This window comes from Somniosus microcephalus, chromosome 2, assembly GCF_052327205.1.
Source record: "Somniosus microcephalus isolate GS21.2 chromosome 2, FLI_Smic_1.0, whole genome shotgun sequence".
Lineage (NCBI taxonomy): Eukaryota > Metazoa > Chordata > Chondrichthyes > Squaliformes > Somniosidae > Somniosus > Somniosus microcephalus.
Window position 1 is genome coordinate 228,867,280 of NC_140988.1, and position 22,106 is coordinate 228,889,385.

At 43.0% G+C, this 22,106-nt stretch overlaps 1 protein-coding gene across 1 annotated transcript in view; it reads right to left on the minus strand.

Annotated features, from left to right (window-relative positions):
- slain2 (SLAIN family member 2) overlaps nucleotides 1-19,875 on the minus strand; it is a 33,629-nt gene extending 13,754 nt beyond the window's left edge. The window contains exons 1-4 of the mRNA XM_085965688.1: nucleotides 19,801-19,875; nucleotides 10,474-10,675; nucleotides 4,805-4,966; nucleotides 2,488-2,853 (exon numbers count right to left, since the gene is read on the minus strand). Of these exons, the coding sequence (XP_085821814.1) occupies nucleotides 2,488-2,853; nucleotides 4,805-4,966; nucleotides 10,474-10,675; nucleotides 19,801-19,875 (805 nt within the window). The remainder of the gene's footprint in view (nucleotides 1-2,487; nucleotides 2,854-4,804; nucleotides 4,967-10,473; nucleotides 10,676-19,800) is intronic.
- Between the last annotated feature and the right edge of the window lie 2,231 nt (nucleotides 19,876-22,106).

The following is a 22,106-nucleotide window of genomic DNA, read 5'->3' on the forward strand; positions in this document are numbered from 1 at the left end:
TTATATTGATGGCCTCGAGCTTTGCTCTTCCCCGCAGGTGGAAACACACTCTCTGGCCAGAATTTTCCAGGGTGGTAGTGGGTGTGATCGGTGGCGAGCAAGTTGTTATTTTTAACAGCGGGTTGGGAACTGGCTGTCATCTTGCTCCCACGCCGTTCCCCCGGCGCATCTGTCATTGCGGAGCCGACCCGACTGGCAGCGGTGGGCAACCTAATTTGAGGTGATCAGGTAGTTTACAGGCACTTAAGAGCCTTTTCCCCACTTACTTTTTAAATTTCTCTGCATGGCCACGGGATTCACGCAGCTCGGGATCCACGTCTGTCAACGTGAGGTGGGAGTTCCGTGGTCATTGCTCAGGCTGATTACTTGACAGCATCAAATGTACAGTAAAAGCTCCCACCTGATAGATGATCACTTTCCTCAGGCAGAAGCTGTTGCTCAGTCCATTTCCAGCACAGATTATACAGGCTGCAAGTCTTTCCAGCAAAGTCTCCATCCAGTGTCACCTCATTGGAAGAACTCTCTCACCACTGACCAAATGCTTCTGTCATCTGTACTTCACCTGCCATCTATTCCATCTACATGGGTGCCCTTTATACTCTCTCACCTTGGTCCTCAGAATTCCACCACGATGAGTCCCAACACCAGCAGCACCAATAACACCACCAACCTTCTCCGCAATCACCTGATGCTGCACAGGACAGAGGGCATCAGCACCCAAGCACACTGCTGCCCGGAAGGCCAGCGATGGCCTCATCATGGCCAGAATTAGCTAACTTTACGCTGTACACCCATATGGCTGCCACATGATGCGCCAAGTTGGCACCACCCCACACCAACACCATAAAGCATCCCTGCGATGACCAAGCCATTCCTTTCACACTCATCACCATTGTGGGGGGTACCGTTATATCTCACCATTCACTGCAACTCACTAACCAACTGCCAAAGGTGCACACAAATCTGTCCAAAACCGGAAAGTGTTGAAAATAAAGATTTTTATGTTTGACACCACATTAATGGAAACTTTACATAAACATTGGATAAAACTCCCAAGTGGCTACCCTTGTGTGTTGTTAGTTGGTATGATTACACTAGGATGAGGTTGAGTGTGAGGGGTGGCTAGTGAGATGGGGATGTGATAATGTAGATAGAGATAGGGGGATGGGTGGAGGTGCAAGGTAAGTTGGTATAAGAATGTGCAGGAGTAGGGTAGGGAAGGCAGAGTGATGGGGATGTGATGAGAGGCACAGCAGGATGAAGTTCAGTGTGGCTTTGTATTATCCTTTCCTGATCTAATGAGATCATTGAAACGTTTGCAGCACTGCACCCAGGTCCTCCTGACCACATCCCTGCTTGTGACCTCCTCTGCAATCTGCAACCAGGCTGTTTTGGTCTCCTGGGGAGGTCCCTTCTGCCCATCGGAAGGGAAGAGGACCTCCCTGCATGCTCTGATTCCCTCCATAAGTATATGGAAGGAGTCATCGGAGAACCTGGGTGCAGCCCTCTGCCTCATTGCAGTCATTGTTTGCAGCACTCCAATGCTGTAGTGCACTGACAGCACTATGTTAGATTAAACTTCAAATCTAATGTGGCTATGGTCCATTTAAATATCCCAGCTGAAAACGCACCATGAATGACGTCACCAGACCTGCTCCATTTAATTGGGCTGGGTAACCCGCTGGGTGGGCTTAATAGGTCCCATTAAGGTAAGTTAATATTCAACAGCGGGATGGAGCCAGCAGCGAGGTCGCAACCCCCCCATGGACACCGCCCGCACCTGACCCGAGGTAGGCAAAATTCTGGCCTCTGTGTCTACTCTATCATAACCTTTCATAATTTTAAAGATCTCTATTAGGTCACCCCTCATTCTTCTCTTTTCTAGAAAAAAAAGAGACCTATATGTGTATTGATTAAGTAGTTGCAAAGATCTTTTAATTTCAATTGAAAATTTCAAAACTGAGATTGATGATTTTTGTGTGGTTAAGCGTATTAAGGGATATGGAACCAAGTCAGGCAAATGGAGTTAAAGATACAGAATCGAACTGAATGGCAGAACTGACGAGGGGCTGAATGGCCTACTCCTGTTCCTATTTTTCCTTCATAGGGAAAATTTCACACTGTACATGAAAAACATATTTGACAGGCTGAATGGGCTCTCTCCACAGTTGCTGCCTGACCTGCTAAGTATTTCCAGCATTTTCTGTTTTTATATTAAATGAAAATGGCCAGTATTTCTGCCATAATATTTTTATACTGAAATGCAGGAAACTTCGACATTACATAAAACAGCCAGGTTACCCATAACTACTGAACACCGACACATAAAACAGCTAAAATCGGTGCATCTACAGTACGTAGTTCATGTCATTTAAAGTACTAGATTCCGATTTTATTAGATATTATTACTAATCAATGCAGCAATTATGGCATACATAATTTAGAACTATGATTAAGTCTACTACAACTCTATTGCCAGGCAGTTACCTTCATTTTTTACAATATTACACTGGAGGTCTGTAGCATGGCCTTGGAGAGAGAGACGAGGTTGTTGTAGACGACTAATCATGGGCTGTGGTGAGACAGATGCTCTCCCATAATCCAGACTCCGAGCAGGAGAGCGTGAGCGTGGTGAGTTCCTAGGCGAGTGTCTTGGCGAAGCTCGAGGAGTGTGTCGTGGAGATGGAGTGAATCGGTTCAGGGCAGGGTGCAGAGCATGAGGAACACATTCTTCTTCATCTTCCAAACTTTGAACATCAAATTCCTGATCACTGAATGTACCTCGTCTCAGGGAGTGGCAAGAAGAACCTGAACTACGTCTTGAGGTACTAGCTGCATATTCCTGTCTGAGACCTAGGGACAGTAAAAGTACATGGTGAATCATTATATAATGAGCATTAAAAGAAAGCCAAATTTTGTCTAATATAGTATTTCTGAAAATTGAATGGAAGTAGTATGGAAAATTCTCTCAAAGGATGTGATTGCTACTTTAATTTACTAGACCACACTATTTCAATCATTGCAAAGGATAAAAGAATAGCCTCAAGTAATACTTACGCAATGCAATAGGAGCAGCACAGTATATTCTAAACAGGTACCAATACTTTAAACTAAATGCAACATAATTTCTCTACTAACTTCTAAACTGAATGTTTAAAATAAAGAAATGGAATAGCATTTACATAGACTTTCAAGAATGCAGAGGAAAAAAATCTAATGTAAAATAGTTCGTTTTAATCTCATGCAAGAACCAGTATTTACAAATTACAATGATCTAAATTACACACAGGCCGCAGTTTACTAAAAGATAGTAATACAGAAGATTGTTGTGATGATTTCACTGGAGTGGTTTACCAACCCAACGTGCTATTCCTCAAAACAGACTCGTAAAGATCCTACTCCACGCCTTCACCAAGACCGCCTACCTCCACTTCTAACATCGCCCGACTGCGCCCCTGCCTCAGCTCATCTGCTGCTGAAACTCTCATCCATACCTTTGTTACCTCTAGACTTGACCATTCCAATGCAGTCCTGGGCCTCCCATCTTCCACCCTCCATAAACTGAAGCTCAACCAAAACTCTGCTGCCCGTGTCCTAAATCACACCAAGTCCCATTTACCCATCACCCCTGTGCTCGCTGACCTACATTGGCTCCCGGTTGAGCAACGCCTCGATTTTAAAATTTGCATCTTTGTTTTCAAATCCAAAATTGCCTCGGCCCTCCCCATCTCTGTAACCTCCTCCAGCCCCACAACCCTCCGAGATATCTGCGCTCCTTTCTGGCCTCTTGCACATCTCCAATTTTAATCACATACCCATTGGCGGCCGTGGCTTCAGCTGCCAAGGAACGAAGCACTGAAAGTCCCTCCCTAAACCCCTCTGCCTCTCTTTCCTTCTTTAAGATGCTCCTTAAAACCTACCTCTTTGACCAAGCCTTTGGTCATCTGCCCGAATATCATCTTACGTGTTTTGGTGTCAAATTTTGTTCGATAACGCTGCTGTGAAGCGTCTTGGGACATTTTACTATGTTAAAGGCGCTATATAAATGCAAGTTGTTGTTATTGCATTATAGGAACATATTGATCAATTTTTTATTCAATTTTCTTTTTTACAACTGAGGTGTCTTGGTTGATCGTACTGGCTAGTAGATTCTCACAGTGAATCACTGAGCACCAATATCAAGTTTATCTAGCTTCAACTAGTGGCATATGCAGTATGCAGAAAGAAAATGTTGCAGAACCACCAGATAGCAGTACCAATAGTTAACAAAAGGCAGTGATTTAAAAACAAAACAAGAACAATCTATGACAAAAACAATGGGCCTGAATTTCCGATCGGAGGCTTCCTGCGGGCGGATGCCTCCAATCGGAAAAAATCTATGCACTTACCTGCTGGCTCTGTAGGAGATGAGGAGAAATTTCTTCACTCAGAGGGTGGTAAATCTTTGGAATTCTCTACCCCAGAGGGCTGTGGAGGCTCAGTCGTTGAGTATATTCAAGACAGAGATCGATACATTTTTGGATATTAAGGGAATCAAGGGATATGGGGATAGTGCAGGAAAGTGGAGATGAGGTAGAAGATCAGTCACGATCTCATTGAATGGCGGAGCAGGCTCGAGGGGCTGAATGGCCTACTCCTGCTCCTGTTTCTTATGTTCTTACAAGAAGCTTCCTCCATGAGGGAGTAGATTACGTGTTAGAAGGCACTCGTCGCATGGCAAACATTGTTAAATTTATTGATTTCAGACAACGTTTTTTTACTTGAAGGTAGCAGAATTTACATTAAATATGAGGTCAATACTTACTTTCTTCCTGCATCCGAGCTAGGATTTGTACGTCCGTGACATCGGCAAGCTTGTAACCAGACCCCAATGAATCTTCATCTACTTCTGAAGCACTTAGCTCACTATCCACAGATGACGGAGGGCTAATGGGAGGATTTTGGTCTACGGAACCTTTAAAATTACCTAATGTAGATAAGAGGAGGAAAGTTGCCAGTTTGTTTTTGCCACAGTTCTGATCCCTTGCATTTGCAATAGTTAGATAACATTTCAATGCTCTTACTAATGACAGCAATAGTTACTTAGACACAGAAGCAACAAGCACCAGCCAGGGGAGAGCGCTACATAATCACTAAAGGTGTCTATTAGCTCTATTTTCCATTTTGCACAATGAAAACATTCCAAGAGATCTCAACAGAATCAGGATGTACAAAAATGAGATCACCAGAAGCTTAGAAAACAACCAGTGTCAAATGATACAGCACAGAAGGAGCCCATTCTGTCCATTGCACCTGTGCCGGCTCTTTGGTAGAGATAGCCAATTAGCCCCACTCCCCTGCTCTTTCCCCATAGTCCAGTCATTTTTTTCCTCCCAAGTGTTTATCCAATTCCCTTTTGAAAGTTACTACTGAACCTGCTTTCACCACCCTTTCAGGCAGTGCATTAGAGATCATAAGAACTCGCTGCATAAAAAAGTTTCCTCTTGTCGCCTCTGGTTCTTTTGCCAATCACCTTAAATCTGTGTCCTCTGGTTACCGACCCTCCTGCCACTGAAAACAGTTTCTTCCTATTTACTCTGAAGCCCCATCATCACCTTCCCAATACTTCTGGGCACCGCACCAAAGAAAGGATATATTGGCCTTGGAAGGAGTGCAGCATAGATTCACCAGAGCCAGGCCATTCAGGAGAGAACTTCTTCACACAAAGGGTGGTAGAAATGTGAAACTCTCTCCCACAAAAAGCAGTAGATACGAGCTCAATTAATCATTTGAAATCTGAGAGATAGATTTTTGCTAGCCAAGGGTATAAAAGGATATGGAGCCAAGGGAGGCGGATGGAGTTAATGATCAGTCATAATCTCTTTGAATGGCGAAACCTCTGCCTATGTTTCTAATCAAAAGTACAAATTTGCAACCTGAGTGAGCAAACACTCAATTTCAATTTTAAGGAATTCTGTTTCGCCCATGACAATGTCAAAGAGGCAGTGTGACAGTACATAGTTAATCATGGAGTCGAGGGAAGTGGTGGATAGAGTCGGATTGTTGTCAAGCGTACACATGGAAGCCAACAACAACAACAACTTGTATTTCTATAGCGCCTTTAACGTAGTAAAACGTCCCAAGGCGCTGCACAGGAGTATTTTAAGACAACAAATTTGACACCGATCCACATAAGGATAAATTAGGGCAGGTGACCGAAAGCTTGGTCAAAGAGGTAGGTTTTAAGGAGCGTCTTAAAGAAGGAAAGAGAGGTAGAGAGGTTTAGGGAGGGAATTCCAGAGCTTGGGGCCTAGGCAACCGAAGGCACGACCACCAAAGGTTGAGCGATTATAATCAGGGGTGCTCAAGAGGGCAGAATTAGAGGAATGCAGATATCTCGGGGGGTTGTGGGGCTGAAGGAGATTACAAAGATAGGAAGGGGCGAGGCCACGGAGGGATTTGAAAACAAGGATGAGAATTTTGAAATCGAGGCGCTGCTTAACCGGGAGCCAATGTAGGTCAGCGAGCACAGGGGACATATGAACATATGAAGTAGAAGCAGGAGTAGGCCATGCGGCCTCTCGGGCCTGCTCCGCCATTCAATAGGATCATGGCCGATCCGAATCTAGACTCATGTCCACTTCCCTGCCATCTCCCCGTAACCCCCAATTCCCTTATCTGCTAGGAAACTGTCTACCTCCGTTTTAAATTTATTTAATGTTGCAGCTTCCACAGCTCTCTGGGGTAGCAAATTCCATAGATTTACTACCCTCTGAGTGAAGAAGTTTCTCCTCATCTCAGTTTTGAAAGGGCAGCCCCTTATTCTAAGATTATGCCCCCTAGTTCTAGTCTCACCCATCAGTGGAAACATCCTCACCGCATCCACCCGATCAAGTCCTCTCACAATCTTATATGTTTCGATAAGATCGCCTCTCATTCTTCTGAACTCCAATGAGTAGAGGCCCAACCTACTCAACCTTTCCTCATACGTCAACCCCCTCATCTCCGGAATCAACCGAGTGAACCTTCTCTGAACCGCCTCGAGAGCAAGTTTATCTTTTCTTAAATATGGAAACCAAAACTGCACGCAGTATTCCAGGTGTGGCCTCACCAATACCCTGTATAACTGCAGCAAGACTTCCCTGTTTTTATACTCCATCCTCCTTGCAATAAAAGCCAAGATTCCATTGGCCTTCCTGATCATCTGCTGCACCTGCATACTAACTTTTTGTGTTTCATGCACCAGGACCCCCAGATCCCTTTGTACTGTAGCACTTTGCAGTTTCTCTCCATTTAGATAATAACTTGCTCTTTGATTTTTTCTGCCAAAGTGCATAACCTCACACTTTCCAATATTATATTCCATCTGCCAAATCTCTGCCCACTCACTTAGCCTGTCTATGTCCTTTTGCAGGTTTTTTATGTCCTCCTCACTCACTGCTTTCCCTCCCATCTTTGTATCGTTGGCAAACTTGGATATGTTGCACTCGGTCCCTTCCTCCAAATCGTTAATATAGATTGTAAAGAGTTGGGGTCCCAGCACTGACCCCTGCGGAACACCACCAGTTACTGATTGCCAGCCCGAGAACGAACCATTTATCCCAACTCTTTGTTGGGAGATGGGCGAACGGGACTTGGTGCGGGTTAGGACATGGGCAGCAGAATGTTGGATTACCTCAAGTTTATGTAGGGTGGAATGTGGGAGGCCAGCCAGGAGTGCATTGGAATAGTCAAGTTTAGAGGTAACAAAGGCATGGATGAGGGGTTCAGCAGCGGATGAGCTGAGGCAAGGCCGATGTTATGGAGGTGGAGGTAGGCGGGCTTTGTTATGCTGCGGATGTGTTGTCAGAAGCTCATTTCAGGGTCAAATATGACACCAAGGTTGCGAACAGTGTGGTTCAGCCTCAGAGAGATGTTAGGGAGAGGGCTGGAGTCAGTAGCTAGGGAACGGAGTTTGTGGCGGGGACCAAAAACAATGGCTTTGGTCTTCCTAATACTTAATTGGAGAAAATTTTTGCTCATCCAGAACTGTATGTCGGACAAGCAGTCTGACAACTTAGACACTGTGGAGGGGTCGAGAGAAGCGGTAGTGAGGTAGAGCTGGGTGTCGTCAGCGTACATGTGGAAACTGACGCTGAGTTTTCAGATGATGTCACCAAGGGGCAACATGTAGATGAGAAATAGGAGGGGGGCCAAGGATAGAACCTTGGGGGACACCAGAGGTAACAATGTAGGAGCGGGAAGAGAATCCGTTGCAGGTGATTCTCTGGTTATGATTAGATAGATAAGAATGGAACCAGGTGAGTGCAGTCCCACCCAGCTGGACAACGGTGGAGAGGCGTTGGAGAAGGATGGAGTGGTCAACTGTGTCAAAGGCTGCAGGCAAGTCAAGAAGGACCCATGTTTATGGATGATATAATTGAGGGACAGCATGTAAGTGAGGAAGAGGAGGGGTAAAAGATAAATATCTGGGGAGCCCTGCAGGTGACAGTATAGGAACAGGAGGAGAAACCATTGCTGGAGGTGCGATGGCTGTGTCAGGACAGATAGGAATGAAGCGACACAAGGGCAGTTCCACTGAGGTGGACAGCAGAAGCAGTGGAGGAGGATGGTACGGCCAACCTGTTCAAAATCTTCAGGGAGGTCTAGAAGGGATAAAATGCCATGTTTGCAGTCACAGAAAATATAGTGTTGATAACTTTAACTCAGTGCTGTTGGCAAGGCCAGAACTGGACTGAATGTAACACCAATCTACACAAATGCCACCCATTATTAAATGTGGTCAGGGCGTTGACGAGAAAAGCAAAATGCAAATTTTGGTCATACAAAAATTCTGGACGACAGTCCGCAAGATTACAAAGCTCATGACAATCTTATAATTCAAACAGGGTAATGCCCAATAAGTCTGCTGGAGAGCGAGGAGACCTCATTAACTAACATGACTGAAAGCAGGCACAAATTTCCTCCTGCTTTAAGAACATATGAATTATGAGCAGGAGTAGGCCATACAGCTTTTCGCCATTCAATAAGATCATGGCTGATCTTCGACCTCAACTCCACTTTCCTGCCCGATCCCCATATCCCTCGATTCCCCTAGAGTCCAAAAATCGATCTATCTCAGCCTTGAATATACTCAACAAATGAGCATCCACAGCCCTTTCGGGTAGAGAATTCCAAAGATTCCCAACCCTCAGTGAAGAAATTCCTCCTCACCTCAAGTCTTAAATGGCCGACCCCTTATCCTGAGACTATGCCCCCTAGTTCTAGACTCTCCAGCCAGGGGAAACAACCTCTCAGCATCTACCCTGTCAATCACCCTCAGAATCTTATGTTTCAATGAGATCACCTCTCATTCTCCTAAACTCCAGGAGAGTATAGGCCCAATCTGCTCAATCTCTCCTCATAGGACAACCCTCTCATGCCAGGGATCAATCTAAAGCACCTTCGCTGCACTGCCTCTAAGGCATGTATGTCCTTTCTCAGATAAAGAGACCAAAACTGAGCTTTGGAATAGTGCAGCCCTTCCCACAACAAATATGGGTAAACTGCCTACAAGATATATGCTAATTTGAACAGCTTATGTATGGTCTGTGCCCAGAGTGGAGTAAATGCCAGGTGTATCAGGCTAACTCTCTGGAGGCCTGAATGACAGCTTCCCTTCCAGGAACATTAAGCACATACCCAGGGGAGTCAATGGTTATGGGGAGCGGACAGGAACATGGAGTTGAAGAAAGATGAATAGCAGCAGTATACTCATCTTCAGTTTGGTGCACAGGACAGAGCTCCAAACTTGCATAAGCACAAAACAATTTAAGAGAACCAGACTTTCCAGCCTAATTTGTGTTGATCATGCCTCAACCACCTCCATCACCACAATCAAACAATATATCAAAATTGTGATTTAAAAAAAAAATTCTGTATTCGTAGATCTAGAGCTAAATGGACATTGGAAGACTCATTTCCCCTCCTCCCCCAAAAAGCATCAAAGTCAGAGTTCTTTGGTTGGGGTAAGAAAACAGGAATGTGGCCCCTGGTTGATCAGCTGGGTTGGGTACATGACTTGAAAAACATTCGAAAAATAGGGAAAAAAGCGAACCTTCCAACATTTGTACAATTTATATTTTGAAGTATTTCCCTCATATCTCTGTAATGTTACCATAGTATTTTTGTCTTAGTAGTGGAGTTTTACATTTTCTCTATGGGAAAATGCCACAACTGTCATTGAAATAGTGCTCATCATTTGATCTTACTAGTGTGTGGTCAAGTAAAATGTCAGACAGGTGACCTGAAATTACTGGACATGTGGTATCATTCAAAGCTTGGATTAAGATTTTTTAAAACCACTAGCAACTAATGGTACATCAAAATCAAATTTCCCTGACAACATCTGAACTTTTAATGTGTTGCCTCTATTAAGATCCCAAGTTATTACACAGTAGCAGATGCACAATTATGAAACATATTAAACGATCAGTGATCTGAAGGTCACTGTACCTGTACTCCCAGGTGTTACAAACTGTTTCACGAGTGGAGTAGATCGGACTGGCGTGGAGGACGGGGAACTGACGCCACTGCCATAGGGACTGCTGCCTCCGCTTGGACTAAAAGGACTTGGGTAACCAGCAGGATAATAAGAACTGATGAACAGACTCCGCCTTTTGCTATCTGCAAGACAAAAAAAGCAAGTGACATTGACCTAATGACAGATAATAGGACAGGAATAAAACTCTGAAATGTGAGCTAAAATATTTTCATAAAGTAATGTCAACGTCCTTGTATCATTGGAACATGCTCCTTGTTCACTTCAACACACTTTGACACAGCTGAAATCACGTTGGTCATTCGTGTACTCAACCTGTGTGCACAGACGCCAGACATAATTTACTTTCTACAAATCCCAACACATTAGAGATAGATCATTCGTATCAAGCAGAATGCACAGTCTGCTGATAATGATAGAATGCTAGGATTTGTTAAAGGTAACCTTTAAAACTACTATTTTTCTTACAGTTCAAACTTATTATCCTTTAGAGGTTACTGTTTCTGAAGACGATAACATGCTGCGTTCTGTAGTGTGTTTAGGCAAGACATTCTCTGAATAAATTTAATGAGACATTGTATACTGTACTGTGATACATTCCAAATGAAAGCAATTTCAAATTGAAGTCGCTGGGACTTGCCATTTAATGTTACTGTTCTAAGCAAAATGCCATCAGGATTCCCAAGAGATTCAATAGTTGGGCATAAATACACATTTTATAAATAATGATTTTAAATGATGTTAACGTTCAAGAACAAGCCATACTGCCTCCAACTACTGTAATTTAAGAACTCATTGATTTAAACTGGTTTTCCTCCAAAAAGACCTTATATTCTTTATTCAAAGAATCTGACATTTTCCTGATCTGTGGCATTGCTGTAACCTAGAAATGTTTTAAAAAATGATCCTCCAGCTACAGGTTTGTTGCAGGTTAATTGAGCAGTTCCATTTGTGAAAGAAAATGGCATTTGTAAATTGAGGTTGGAAAAGATGTAGGAGAAGTCATGTTTTTTTTTGATTATCGAATATAAATCAAATATAAATCAGTGTTTATAGTTTAAATCCCAAGAACCACCCCAGCCAACTGGAAAAAAAACCAGACTGGTGTTTGAATTGCTGCATGTGCTACTTGATCATCAATATATTCTTACCATAAACTTTTAGTCAATTACCTACAGAATGAAAACCAATTCACCAGAACAAAGTATTTAACACAAGTATTCAACTGCAGACTGGGCAGTTAAGTGGCTAAAATATAGAGAAAGCAGAGAGTAGGGGTAAAGGGTAGATATTCAGATTGGAGGAAGGTAGAAAGCAGTGTTCCACAAGGATCAGTGCTGGGATCACTGTTATTCATAATTCACATTAATGATTTAGGAACAAGTAACTCAATATCAACATTTGCAGATAACACCAAACTGGGGGGCATAGTTAACACGGAGAAAGAATGCAACATAGTACAAGAAGACATTAGAAAACTTGCAGATTGGGCAGTTAAGTGGCAAATAAACTTTAACATAGATAACTGTGAGGTGACACACTTTGGTAGGAAAAATAGAAACATCACCTACACCTTAGAAAATAAGAAAATGAATGGGATAGAAGAGCAAAGGTTACCATCGCCAAATTCACCACCATCAACATCCTTGGAGGGGGGGGGGGGGTCACCATTGACCAGAAACTCAACTGGACCAGCCACATAAATGCTGTGGCTACAAGAGCAGGTCAGAGGCTGGGTATTGTGTGGCTCACGTACCGACTCCCCAAAACCTCTCCCCACCTACAGGGCACAAGTCAGAATTGTGATGGCAAACTTTCCACTTGCCTGGATGGGTGCAGCTGCAGCAATGCTCAAGAAGCTCGATACCATCCAGGACAAAGCAGCCCACCTCAATGGCACCCCATCCACCAACTTAAACATTCATTCCCACCACCAGCAGCGCACCATGGCTGCAGTGTGCAATATCGAAGAATCTTCGGCAGCACCTGCAACCCAAACTCGTGACCTCTATACTAGAAGGACAAGCCAGCAGGCACATGGGAATATCACCTCCAAGTTCCCCTCCAAGTCACATACCATCCTGACTTGGAAATATATCGCTGTTCCTTTGTCATCGCTGGGTCAAACCCCTGGAGCTCCCTACCTAACAGTACTGTGGGAGTGCCTTCACCACACGGAGTGCAGCGGTTCAAGGCGGCGGCTCACCACCATCTTCTCAAGGGCAATTAGGGATGGGCATTAAATACTGGCCTTGCCAGCGACGCCCACATCCCGTGAATGAATAAATTAAAGAAAAACTCCCAATACCGTGACCTCATCCACCTAGAAGGACAAAGGCAGCAGGTGCATGGGAACACCATCACCAATAGCGTTTGTCAATGTCAACACGCTAGATATTTTGCAGAATGACTAGACATTGCTAATGAATTGTTCATTGTTTGATGTCGAAGAAACCACTTCTCAATTTGAAAATTCTTTACCATTTGTCAAATGTCAACCTATGGAATCACCACTCAGCATTGGTCTGTCAAAATTTTACTCAGAATACATTTTAGAATCGACAATGTTGTGAAGAAACAGCCAAAGAATCCTGAACCGTGACGGCTTCAGATTAGAAAGATGGTCAAACTATGACTGGCCCAATGGAACCATGACTTGATTCTAGTTAGATGTATGGAGTTGGTGGGGGGGGGATGAGTTCAGCCTTAGCTGTGACTTCTCATTAAGACACTGGCAATTACTGATCGAAGTCAGCTATGCAAACAGATGAGAGTGAAGCACTGCAGGGATTTTGTTCACCAATAAACTACACACATCAGCTACTGCATTTTGTAGATTGGTTGAGGGGCGGGGGGGCTGCGCGGTGCTAAGTGGAGAGCATCAGGAAGAAAACAAAGTTGAGAGAAACTATTTAGGATATTTCAGATGTCTCCACTTATATAACTTACATGCTATTAATAATTGAGCAATTCTACTACTGCAACTAGAGCAACTACATGTAGGGTAGTGTTTAGTTTAAATTAATCAATACCTTGCTGTGATATACAATATAAAATTGCCTCAGCTGCCAGTCCAAATACTGTAAATGGAACTAAAAATGACATTCATCCATATTTAAATTAGACCACTTGCTTTTATTTTCTATTTGTTCCAGATATTTTCAGTATGTTGAACAGGCTGCATATACTATAACATATACTGTAGCTAGGTTGACTTTGCTGGATGGTACTTAGCTATACAATGAAAACATTTACTTTATTACAGTGAGGCTACTGAAATGGTACAGTAACATCTGCTTACAATAGGCATTGGGGAAAAAGGCAGTACAGTATAAGAAAACACTCTGGTGAAAGCTGATAACAAACTATAAGAACACATCCAGCAATCTATCAAGCATATCTATCCAATAATCCAAATTTATCCAATAGCTTTCTATGCTGGAATGCATTCTGGAAATCAAGGTATACAAAAGCAACAGGGGTACCACAGTCCACCATATTGATCGCTGTCCAGATTGGTGGGGCTGCCCTCGCTTGGATCTACTCTTACCTATCCAATTATGGCCAGAAGATCTCTACCAATGGGTTCTCTTTCTGCCTCTACATCGTTATGTCTAGATTTTGCCCAGGATCTATCTTTGGTCCCTCTCCTTATTTACATCTGCCCCTTGGCAATATCATCCACAGACACAGGGTCAGCTTTCAAGTGTACGCTGAAGCGAGTCAGGCAGGTAAAGGGACTTCAGAAGCAGTGGTGGAGGAACCTCAGCCTTCACCCTTGTTCAACAGATCTGAGGTACTTGCTGCCTGTGTAGATGAGAACAAAGACTGCAGGGAGGATGGGCAAACTGACCACGGAACCATGGTATAGGAGGCCATTCAAGTAGGGGGTGCGAAAAGGAATGTGGTAGTGGATAGTATAGTCAGGGGAATAGCTACTGTTCTCTGCGGTAGTAGTTTTTAGGCCCCCCTAACAGTAACTGTACCATTGGGCACAGTATTAATCAAGAAACAATAGAATCTTGCAACAAAGGTAATGCAATAATTGTGGGGGACTTTAATCTTTATAATAGACTGGGCAAATCTAATTGGCAAAGTTAGTGCGGAGGACGAGTTCATGGAATGCATTCGAGACAGTTTCTTAGAACAATATGTCATGGAACCAACCAGGGAACAGGCTATTTTAGAACTTGTACTGTGTAATGAGACAGGGTTAATTAGTAATCTCATAGTAAATGATTCTCTGGGGAAGAATGATCATAATATGATAGAATTTCATAGTGTTTGAGAGTGATGTGGTTAAGTCTGAAACTAGGAACTTAAATTTAAACAAAGCCAATTATGTAGGTGTGAGGGATGAGTTGGCTAAGGTAGCTTGGGAAATTAGATTGAATGATGATAGATAAGCAATGGCGAACATTTAAAGAAATAATTTATAATTTTCAACGACCATACATTCCCTTGAGGAATAAAAACCATGGCTGATTAGAGAAGTTAAGGATAATATTAGGTTACAAGAGGCTTACAATGTTACCAAAAGAGTAGCAAGCCTGAGGAATGGGAAGGTTTTAGAAATCAGCAAAGGATGACCAAGAAATTGATAGAGGGAGAAAATACAATGAGATTAAACTAGCAAGAAATATAAAAACAGATTGTAAGAGCTTCCACAAGTATGTAAAAAAGAGTTTAGATTAAACGTGGGTCTCTTAGAGGCTGAGACAGGAGAAATTATAAAAGGGGAATAAGGAAATGCCAGAGATGTTAAATATTTGGTATCTGCCTTCACAGTAGAAGACACAAAGAATAGTGGGTAACCAAGTGTCTAATAAGAGTGAGAAACTTAAGGTAATTAATATTAGTAATGAAAAAGTACTGGAAAAATTAGTGGGACTAAAATCCAATGAATCCCCACTTGATGGCCTACATCCTAGGGTTTTAAAAGAGATGGCTGCTTTGGTTGTGATCTTCCAGAATTCCCCAGATTCTAGAAAGGTCCCCATGGATTGGAAGGTAGCAAATGTAACCCCGCTATTCAAGAAAGGAGGGAGAGAGAAAACAGGGAACTACAGGCCAGTTAGCCTGACATCAGTAGAAGGGAAAATGCTATAGTCTATTCTTCTTAGGCAGTCCCTCGGAACCGAGGATGACTTGCTTTCACATTAAAAATGAGTTCTCAGGTGACTGATGAGTCCAATGTGGGACCTACAGTCTCTGTCACAAGTGGGGCAGACAGTGGCTGAAGGGGCGGGTGGGTGGGGTGCTTGGGTTGACGTGCGTTGCTTGCGCTTGGCTTCCGCTTGCTCCCAGCGAAGAGACTCGAGGTGTTTGGCGCCTTCCCGGAAGTTTCTCCTCCACTTTGTGCGGTCTTGGGCCAGGGATTCCCTTGCGTCAGTGGGGATGGTGCACTTTTTCCAAGGAGGCTTTGAGGGTAACTGACACCACGTATTAGGGACATGTTAACAGAGCACTTAGAAAATCATAATATGATTAGGCAGAGTCAACACGGGTTTATGAAAGAGAAATCGTGTTTGACAAATCTATTAGAGTTTTTTGAGGTTGTAACTAGCAGGGTAGATAAGGGGGAACCAGTGGGTGTAGTGTATTTGGATTTTCAAAAGGCATGTGTGAAATTAGCCATTTTGGTAGGAAGAACAGAAAAGCAGAATTTTTTTAAATTTTTTTTTTAAAGGCAATAAACTAGTAAATGTTGACATGCAGAGGGATTTGGGTGTCCTTGTACATGAATTTCAGGAAGTTAACATGCAGGTACAGCAAACAATTAGGAAAGCAAATGGTATGATAGCCTTTATTGCAAGGCAGTTGGAGTATGAAAGTAAGGAAGTCTTGCTGCAATTACACAGGGCTTTGGTGAGGCCATACCTGAAGTACTATGTAGTTTTGGTCTCCTTAACCAAGGAAGGATATATTTGTCTTCGAGGGGATGCAATGAAGGTTCACTAGATTTTTCCTGGTTAGAGAGGGCTGTTCTAGGAGGAGAGATTGAGCAGAATGGGCCTATATTATCTGCAGTTTAGAAGAATGAGAAGTGATCTCATTGAAGCGTATAAAATTCTTAGAGGGCTTGACAGGGTAGACGCTGAGAGGCTGTTTCCCCTGGCTGGAGAGTCTAGAACTAGGAGTCATAATCTCAGGATAAGGGGTCGGCCATTTAGGACCGAGATGAGGAGAAATTTATTCACTCAGAGGGCTGTGAATCTTTGGAATTCTCTACCCCAGTGGTCTGTGGATGCTCAGTCGTTGAGTATATTCAAGATGGAGACTGATATTTTTGGACACTAAGAGAATCAAGGGGTATGGGGATAGGGTGAGAAAGTGGAATTGAGGTAGAAGATCAGCCATGATCTTATTGAATGGTGGCGCAGGCTTGAGAGGCTGTATGGCCTACTCCTGCTCCTACTTATGACCCAGCTCTACTTCTCCAAACCTTGCTTCAACTATTGTACTGCTTCTGTTTTGTCAGACTGTTTATCCAACACCCAGTCTTAGGTGAGCCACAACTTCTTCTGTTTAAACATTGGGACGACCAAAGCCATCGTTTTTGGATTCCACCACAAACTTTGTACCATTGCCACCGGCTATAACATAGGCGGTTCAATCTACACTGGAATTACCTTAAAATAAGAAAAGACTGGAAATCAAATAAAAAGAGAATATGCTGGAAATACTCAGAGGTTTGTCAGTATCTGTAAAGAAGGGACAGGTTAGCATTTCAAGTAGAAACTTGAATGTCAGGTAGCCCCTATGAAGAACTGATCAAAACAAAGCAGAGCGAAGGATATGTAAAAGCTCCTGGTCAAATGTAAGAATATCTGCTCTCTCCTGCCTGAAATTTTCAAGGAACCTAAAACTATCAGAGAAAGAAAGACCCAAATTACTAAGATTTCAAATGAAAAGATCCAAACTTGACTGAACTCAACTGTCTACTCACTTTTTGTTCCCATAGACAATATGCAAGAGTTTAAATGTATTGGACTGTACAGATATATAACCAAATAAAACTTGTACATACAAATTGCATCATAAGAAACCAATGCAGTTATCTTTTCACTATTTACAGCAAGCTTTACAGATTTCCAATGCTAGTGTACTCAAAATGTATCATGCCTCAATAGTTTTAATTATTCATCACAAACCAATTGCAAAGCCTACCATGGAAAAAGTAGAGTTCTGTTCATTTGCTGATTTTCAGAGCTCAAGTATAAATTTCATGCAATGCATGTGATCCAGAAAAGCATTAATCATTTATCTGTTCTAAATGTAACGCAAAATTCAAGCATACCCGAGTCAACAACCAGACAAGAAATACTTTCATGTGAGCCACCAATTTAAAAATAGATGCGCTTGCTTTCAATATCGGGTTATTAGCTTACGGGTGCAAACTTTCTAAGCATGACTTCCCTCTTGTATTCTGGAGCAAAAACGTAAAAATATAAATTAAAACAAACCACATCAATAAAATACAACCAAGCCTCCCTAGCCAAGATCAGGTTCCAACTACCAGAACACAAACATTCTTCCCGTGAAAACCAAACTGATGTATCACTGCAATGACAACCACACCCGAAACATTTGCTCTATGCCATGCAGCAAACAAAATTCTACAGAGAGCAACAACTTGTACTCGTATAGCACTTTTAACATAGAAAAACATCCTGAGGTACTTCACAGAGGCATAAGGAAAATGGACACCGAGCTAGAGGAGAGAATGAGAGCTGTGATGAAAAGCTAAGTCAAAGAGGTGAGCTTGAAGGAGGGTAGTAAAAGAGGACAGAGAGATTAAGGAGGGAATCCCAACGAGTGGAACTTAGGCAGCTGAAGGCACACACGCCCCAACCGGGAGGCAGACCCATATACATTATTATGACAAGCTGCTGACACCCATCATGTCTCCACAGGCAGTGAGTGGGTCGCCACTTGTCAGAATGCAATTTGGTAGAGGGAGCCTAAAACAGACACTTGGCCCTCATTTACATGTATAAGGAGCTTAATGCCAGCTTTAGGCTCTACCAGGGACACCTGAAAAATGGCCCAACCCAGTATCAGGTTAGAATCATAGAATAGTACAGCACAGAAGGAGGCGGACAACTGGTTTAGTCATTCATCGCCAGATCTGGCTAGACCACATAAAGCACTATCTTGTCCTGCTCTCCTCTGCCAAAACGGCTCACTATTCCAGGATCATTCTGGAATGCAAAGATAAGTCCCGGCTTCTGTTCTCCACTCACTACAAACGGTCTTCCTAAACCCCTCTTCCCTGCCTCCTCCACCCTCTCCTCCAACAAGCGCAAGGAGCTCATGGAAATCTTTGTCACCAAGATTCAGAACATCCGTTCAACTGCCTCTGATGTTTCCCTCCTTTGCCCATGCCTATCAAGCCAAACTTCCTTTAGGGTTCCTCTCTACTGAACTCACATCTTTCTTGAGTTTCTCTTCTACCTCCCCTCATGCCCTCTCCGAGCTCATCTTGTTCAGGAGACCCACCTCCTGCTCCCTCGAACCAATTCCCACCAAACTGCTGACCACCCAACTTCTCTTCCTGGCCCCCATGTTAGTTGATATTGTCAACGGTTCCCTCTCAAGCACCGTCAACCCTCCCTTCAAATCTGCCGACATCACCCACCTTCTCAAAAAAAACACCTTGACCCGTGTCCTTGTAAACTATCGCCCCATCTCCAACACCCTTGAACATATGGTCGCCTCACAAATTCATGTCCATCTTTCCTGCAACTCCATGCTTGACCCAGAGATGAGCTTCCGACCACATATCCGCTCCATCACCAAGACCGCCTACTTCCACCTTGGTAACATCGCCCATCTCCGTCCCGCGTCAGCTCATCTGCTGCTAAAACACTCATCCACGCCTTTACCACCTCTAAATTTAACTATCCCAATGCTCCCCTGGCCAGCATCCCAACTCCCACCGACCATGAACTCATCCAAAACTCTGCTGCCCATATCCTAACTTGCTCCAAGTCTTCACTCCTGTCCTCGCTGATCTCCACTGGCTCCCAGTCCAGCAATGCCTCGATTTTAAAATCCCTCAATGGCCTCGCCCCTCCATATCTCCATAACCTCCAGCCCTACAACTCGCCGAGATCTCTGCCATTCTCCAATTTGGCCTCTTGCGCATCCCAGATTTTTATTGTTCCACCATTGGCACCCATGCCTTCTGCTGCCTGGGCCCTAGGCTCTGAAATCCCATCTCTAAACCTTTCCATCTCTCTCTCCTCCTTTAAGACACTCCTTAAAACCTACCTCACTTGTGCTAATATCGTCTTGCACGGCTCGTTGTAAAATTTTGAGTGATAACGCTTCCGTGAAGCGCCTTGGGACATTTTACTATGTTAAAGGCGTTTATATAAATGCAAGTTGTTGTTGACTTTGACATCAAGATAACATTTGAACAAGTATGGCACCAAGAAGCCCGAAAAAAAAATGGAAGATCAGTGCAGCTTACAAGAAAGACTCTCCAGTTGCTGGAGTCACAGGTGATGTAAAGAAGATGGTCATTCTGGTCAAGAGGCTACTCAAAGCTCCAGGATATCGGTGTAGGAGTTCCTCATGGGAACACCAATGTAAGGATCGGCACGGATAGATTATTAAATAGAATAAGCTAGTTGGCATTACACAGAATTATTTAGATATTAAGCTAGAATAACTGTAGGGGTTATTAGGTTAAAGCACTTTGGACACAGACACATTCAGGCAGGCGCTGCCAAGTGAGGAGGGAGAGTGTGAGAATGGAATGTCAATTGTAAATTGACTCCAGTGTAGATGTGCCTAATGTAATAAAGATTGGAAGAAATAAGGGATTAAAGATGAGTAATGAGCATTCATGCATGTTGGAACATCTGAGTGTAATAAACCTAAAAGACATTAATTGGCATGTGGACTGAATGATAGCAGCTGACAACTACTAAACAAGCTGATGTATCAACAGCATGTACACAGATGGTAGTGACGTATTGGGCCCAGTAGTTAACCATATAAGTACAGGCTACACTGTTGTCCTTTAGGAACTCTATATAGTCTGACCTGGGTGTACTATGAACGGTGGAGGGAAGCCAACTCACCAGCCTTGATGAGTTCAATGCCTGTGAGTGACTGACGTTGATTTTATAGACACTGCGTGTAATTGGTTGTATTTGTGTGTTTATTAATTAAAGTTATTAATCACACGTCTCTATTTCCTGGTACTTAAATCTGGATTGAGGTGAAGGATAGAGAGTACTATAAAAACCTAACAACAATTTCACAAGGATTGCAGCAGTTCAAGAAGACAGATGACCACCACCTTTTCAGGACAACTAGGATGGGCAATAAATGCGTCATAGGATTAAAAAAAACTACATTTTGTGGCCATGTTATAAGGAGAACACTACCTAGGGTGTTTGTCTCTTTTTCTCTATGAGAGTCCATTCCATATGTTGAGCACTCTTTGTGCAAAGAACTTCCTGATTTAAGTCCTAAATTTACCTGCTACTAGTTTGCGCTCATGTCCCCTTCTCCTATTCTTGCAATATAATGTACTGGAATGACTTTATCCATTCTCTTAAGTACCCTGTACACCTCTAAAATTATTTGATTCTTAAGGTTGAAAAATTCAAATTTCTCCAGTCTTTTTTCATAACTCAAATCTTTTGATGCTCAGTATCAGCCTATTGGTTGGTTTCTACACTGCCTCTCGTGCTTGAATGTCACCCTTGTTTCTGAATGACCAGAACTGAACACAGTACTCAAAATGTGGTCTGTTGGTGCTGATCCTGAATGGTCTTTGAACTTGCTGCAATTTCCATCAGTTTGACAGCAAGTATGAGTGACAGGCAACTATTCTGTGTCCCTTTCTCTTATTCTTGCAATATAATGTACTGGAATTACTTTATCCATTCCCTTAAGTACCTTGTATACCTCAAATTATTTCCGATTCTTTTTAAGGTTGAAAAATTCAAATTTCTCCAGTCTTTCTGGAGAGAGACTACAGAATGCTGCGGTACAGAGGGATCTGGGTATCCTCGTACATGAAACACAAAAACGATTTCCTCTTTAAAGGCAGCCCATTGTTCCATTACAGTTTTGCCTGCCAACCTTTGATTCCAATTTACCCGGGCCAGTTCTGTTCTCATCCCAATTAAATTGGCCTTCCTCCAATTAAGTACTTTTACTCTAGATTGCTCCCTGTCCCTTTCCATAGCTAATCTAAACCTTGTGATACTAATAATACTAATAATAATAATCATCAACTTTATTGTCATTGTTAGTGCACAAGTGCAGTACAACGAAATGTAGGCTTGCGGCTCCCGAGAGTGTACATTTAGATTAAGACATTTAAACATTCAACATTCATTTGGCTTGTAATACATTAACATAAACATAACCATAATAAAGTGCATTGGCAGATGTGCAGGCTTTAGAGTTTATTTGTGGAGTTCAGTAGGATGACAGCCCTGGGAAAGAAGCTGTTCCTAAATCTGGTCGTTCGGGTGCGAATGCATCTGTAGCGTCTCCCAGATGGCAGGGGGGCAAACAGACTGTGGCTGGGGTGGGTAGGGTCTTTGATGATGGTCAG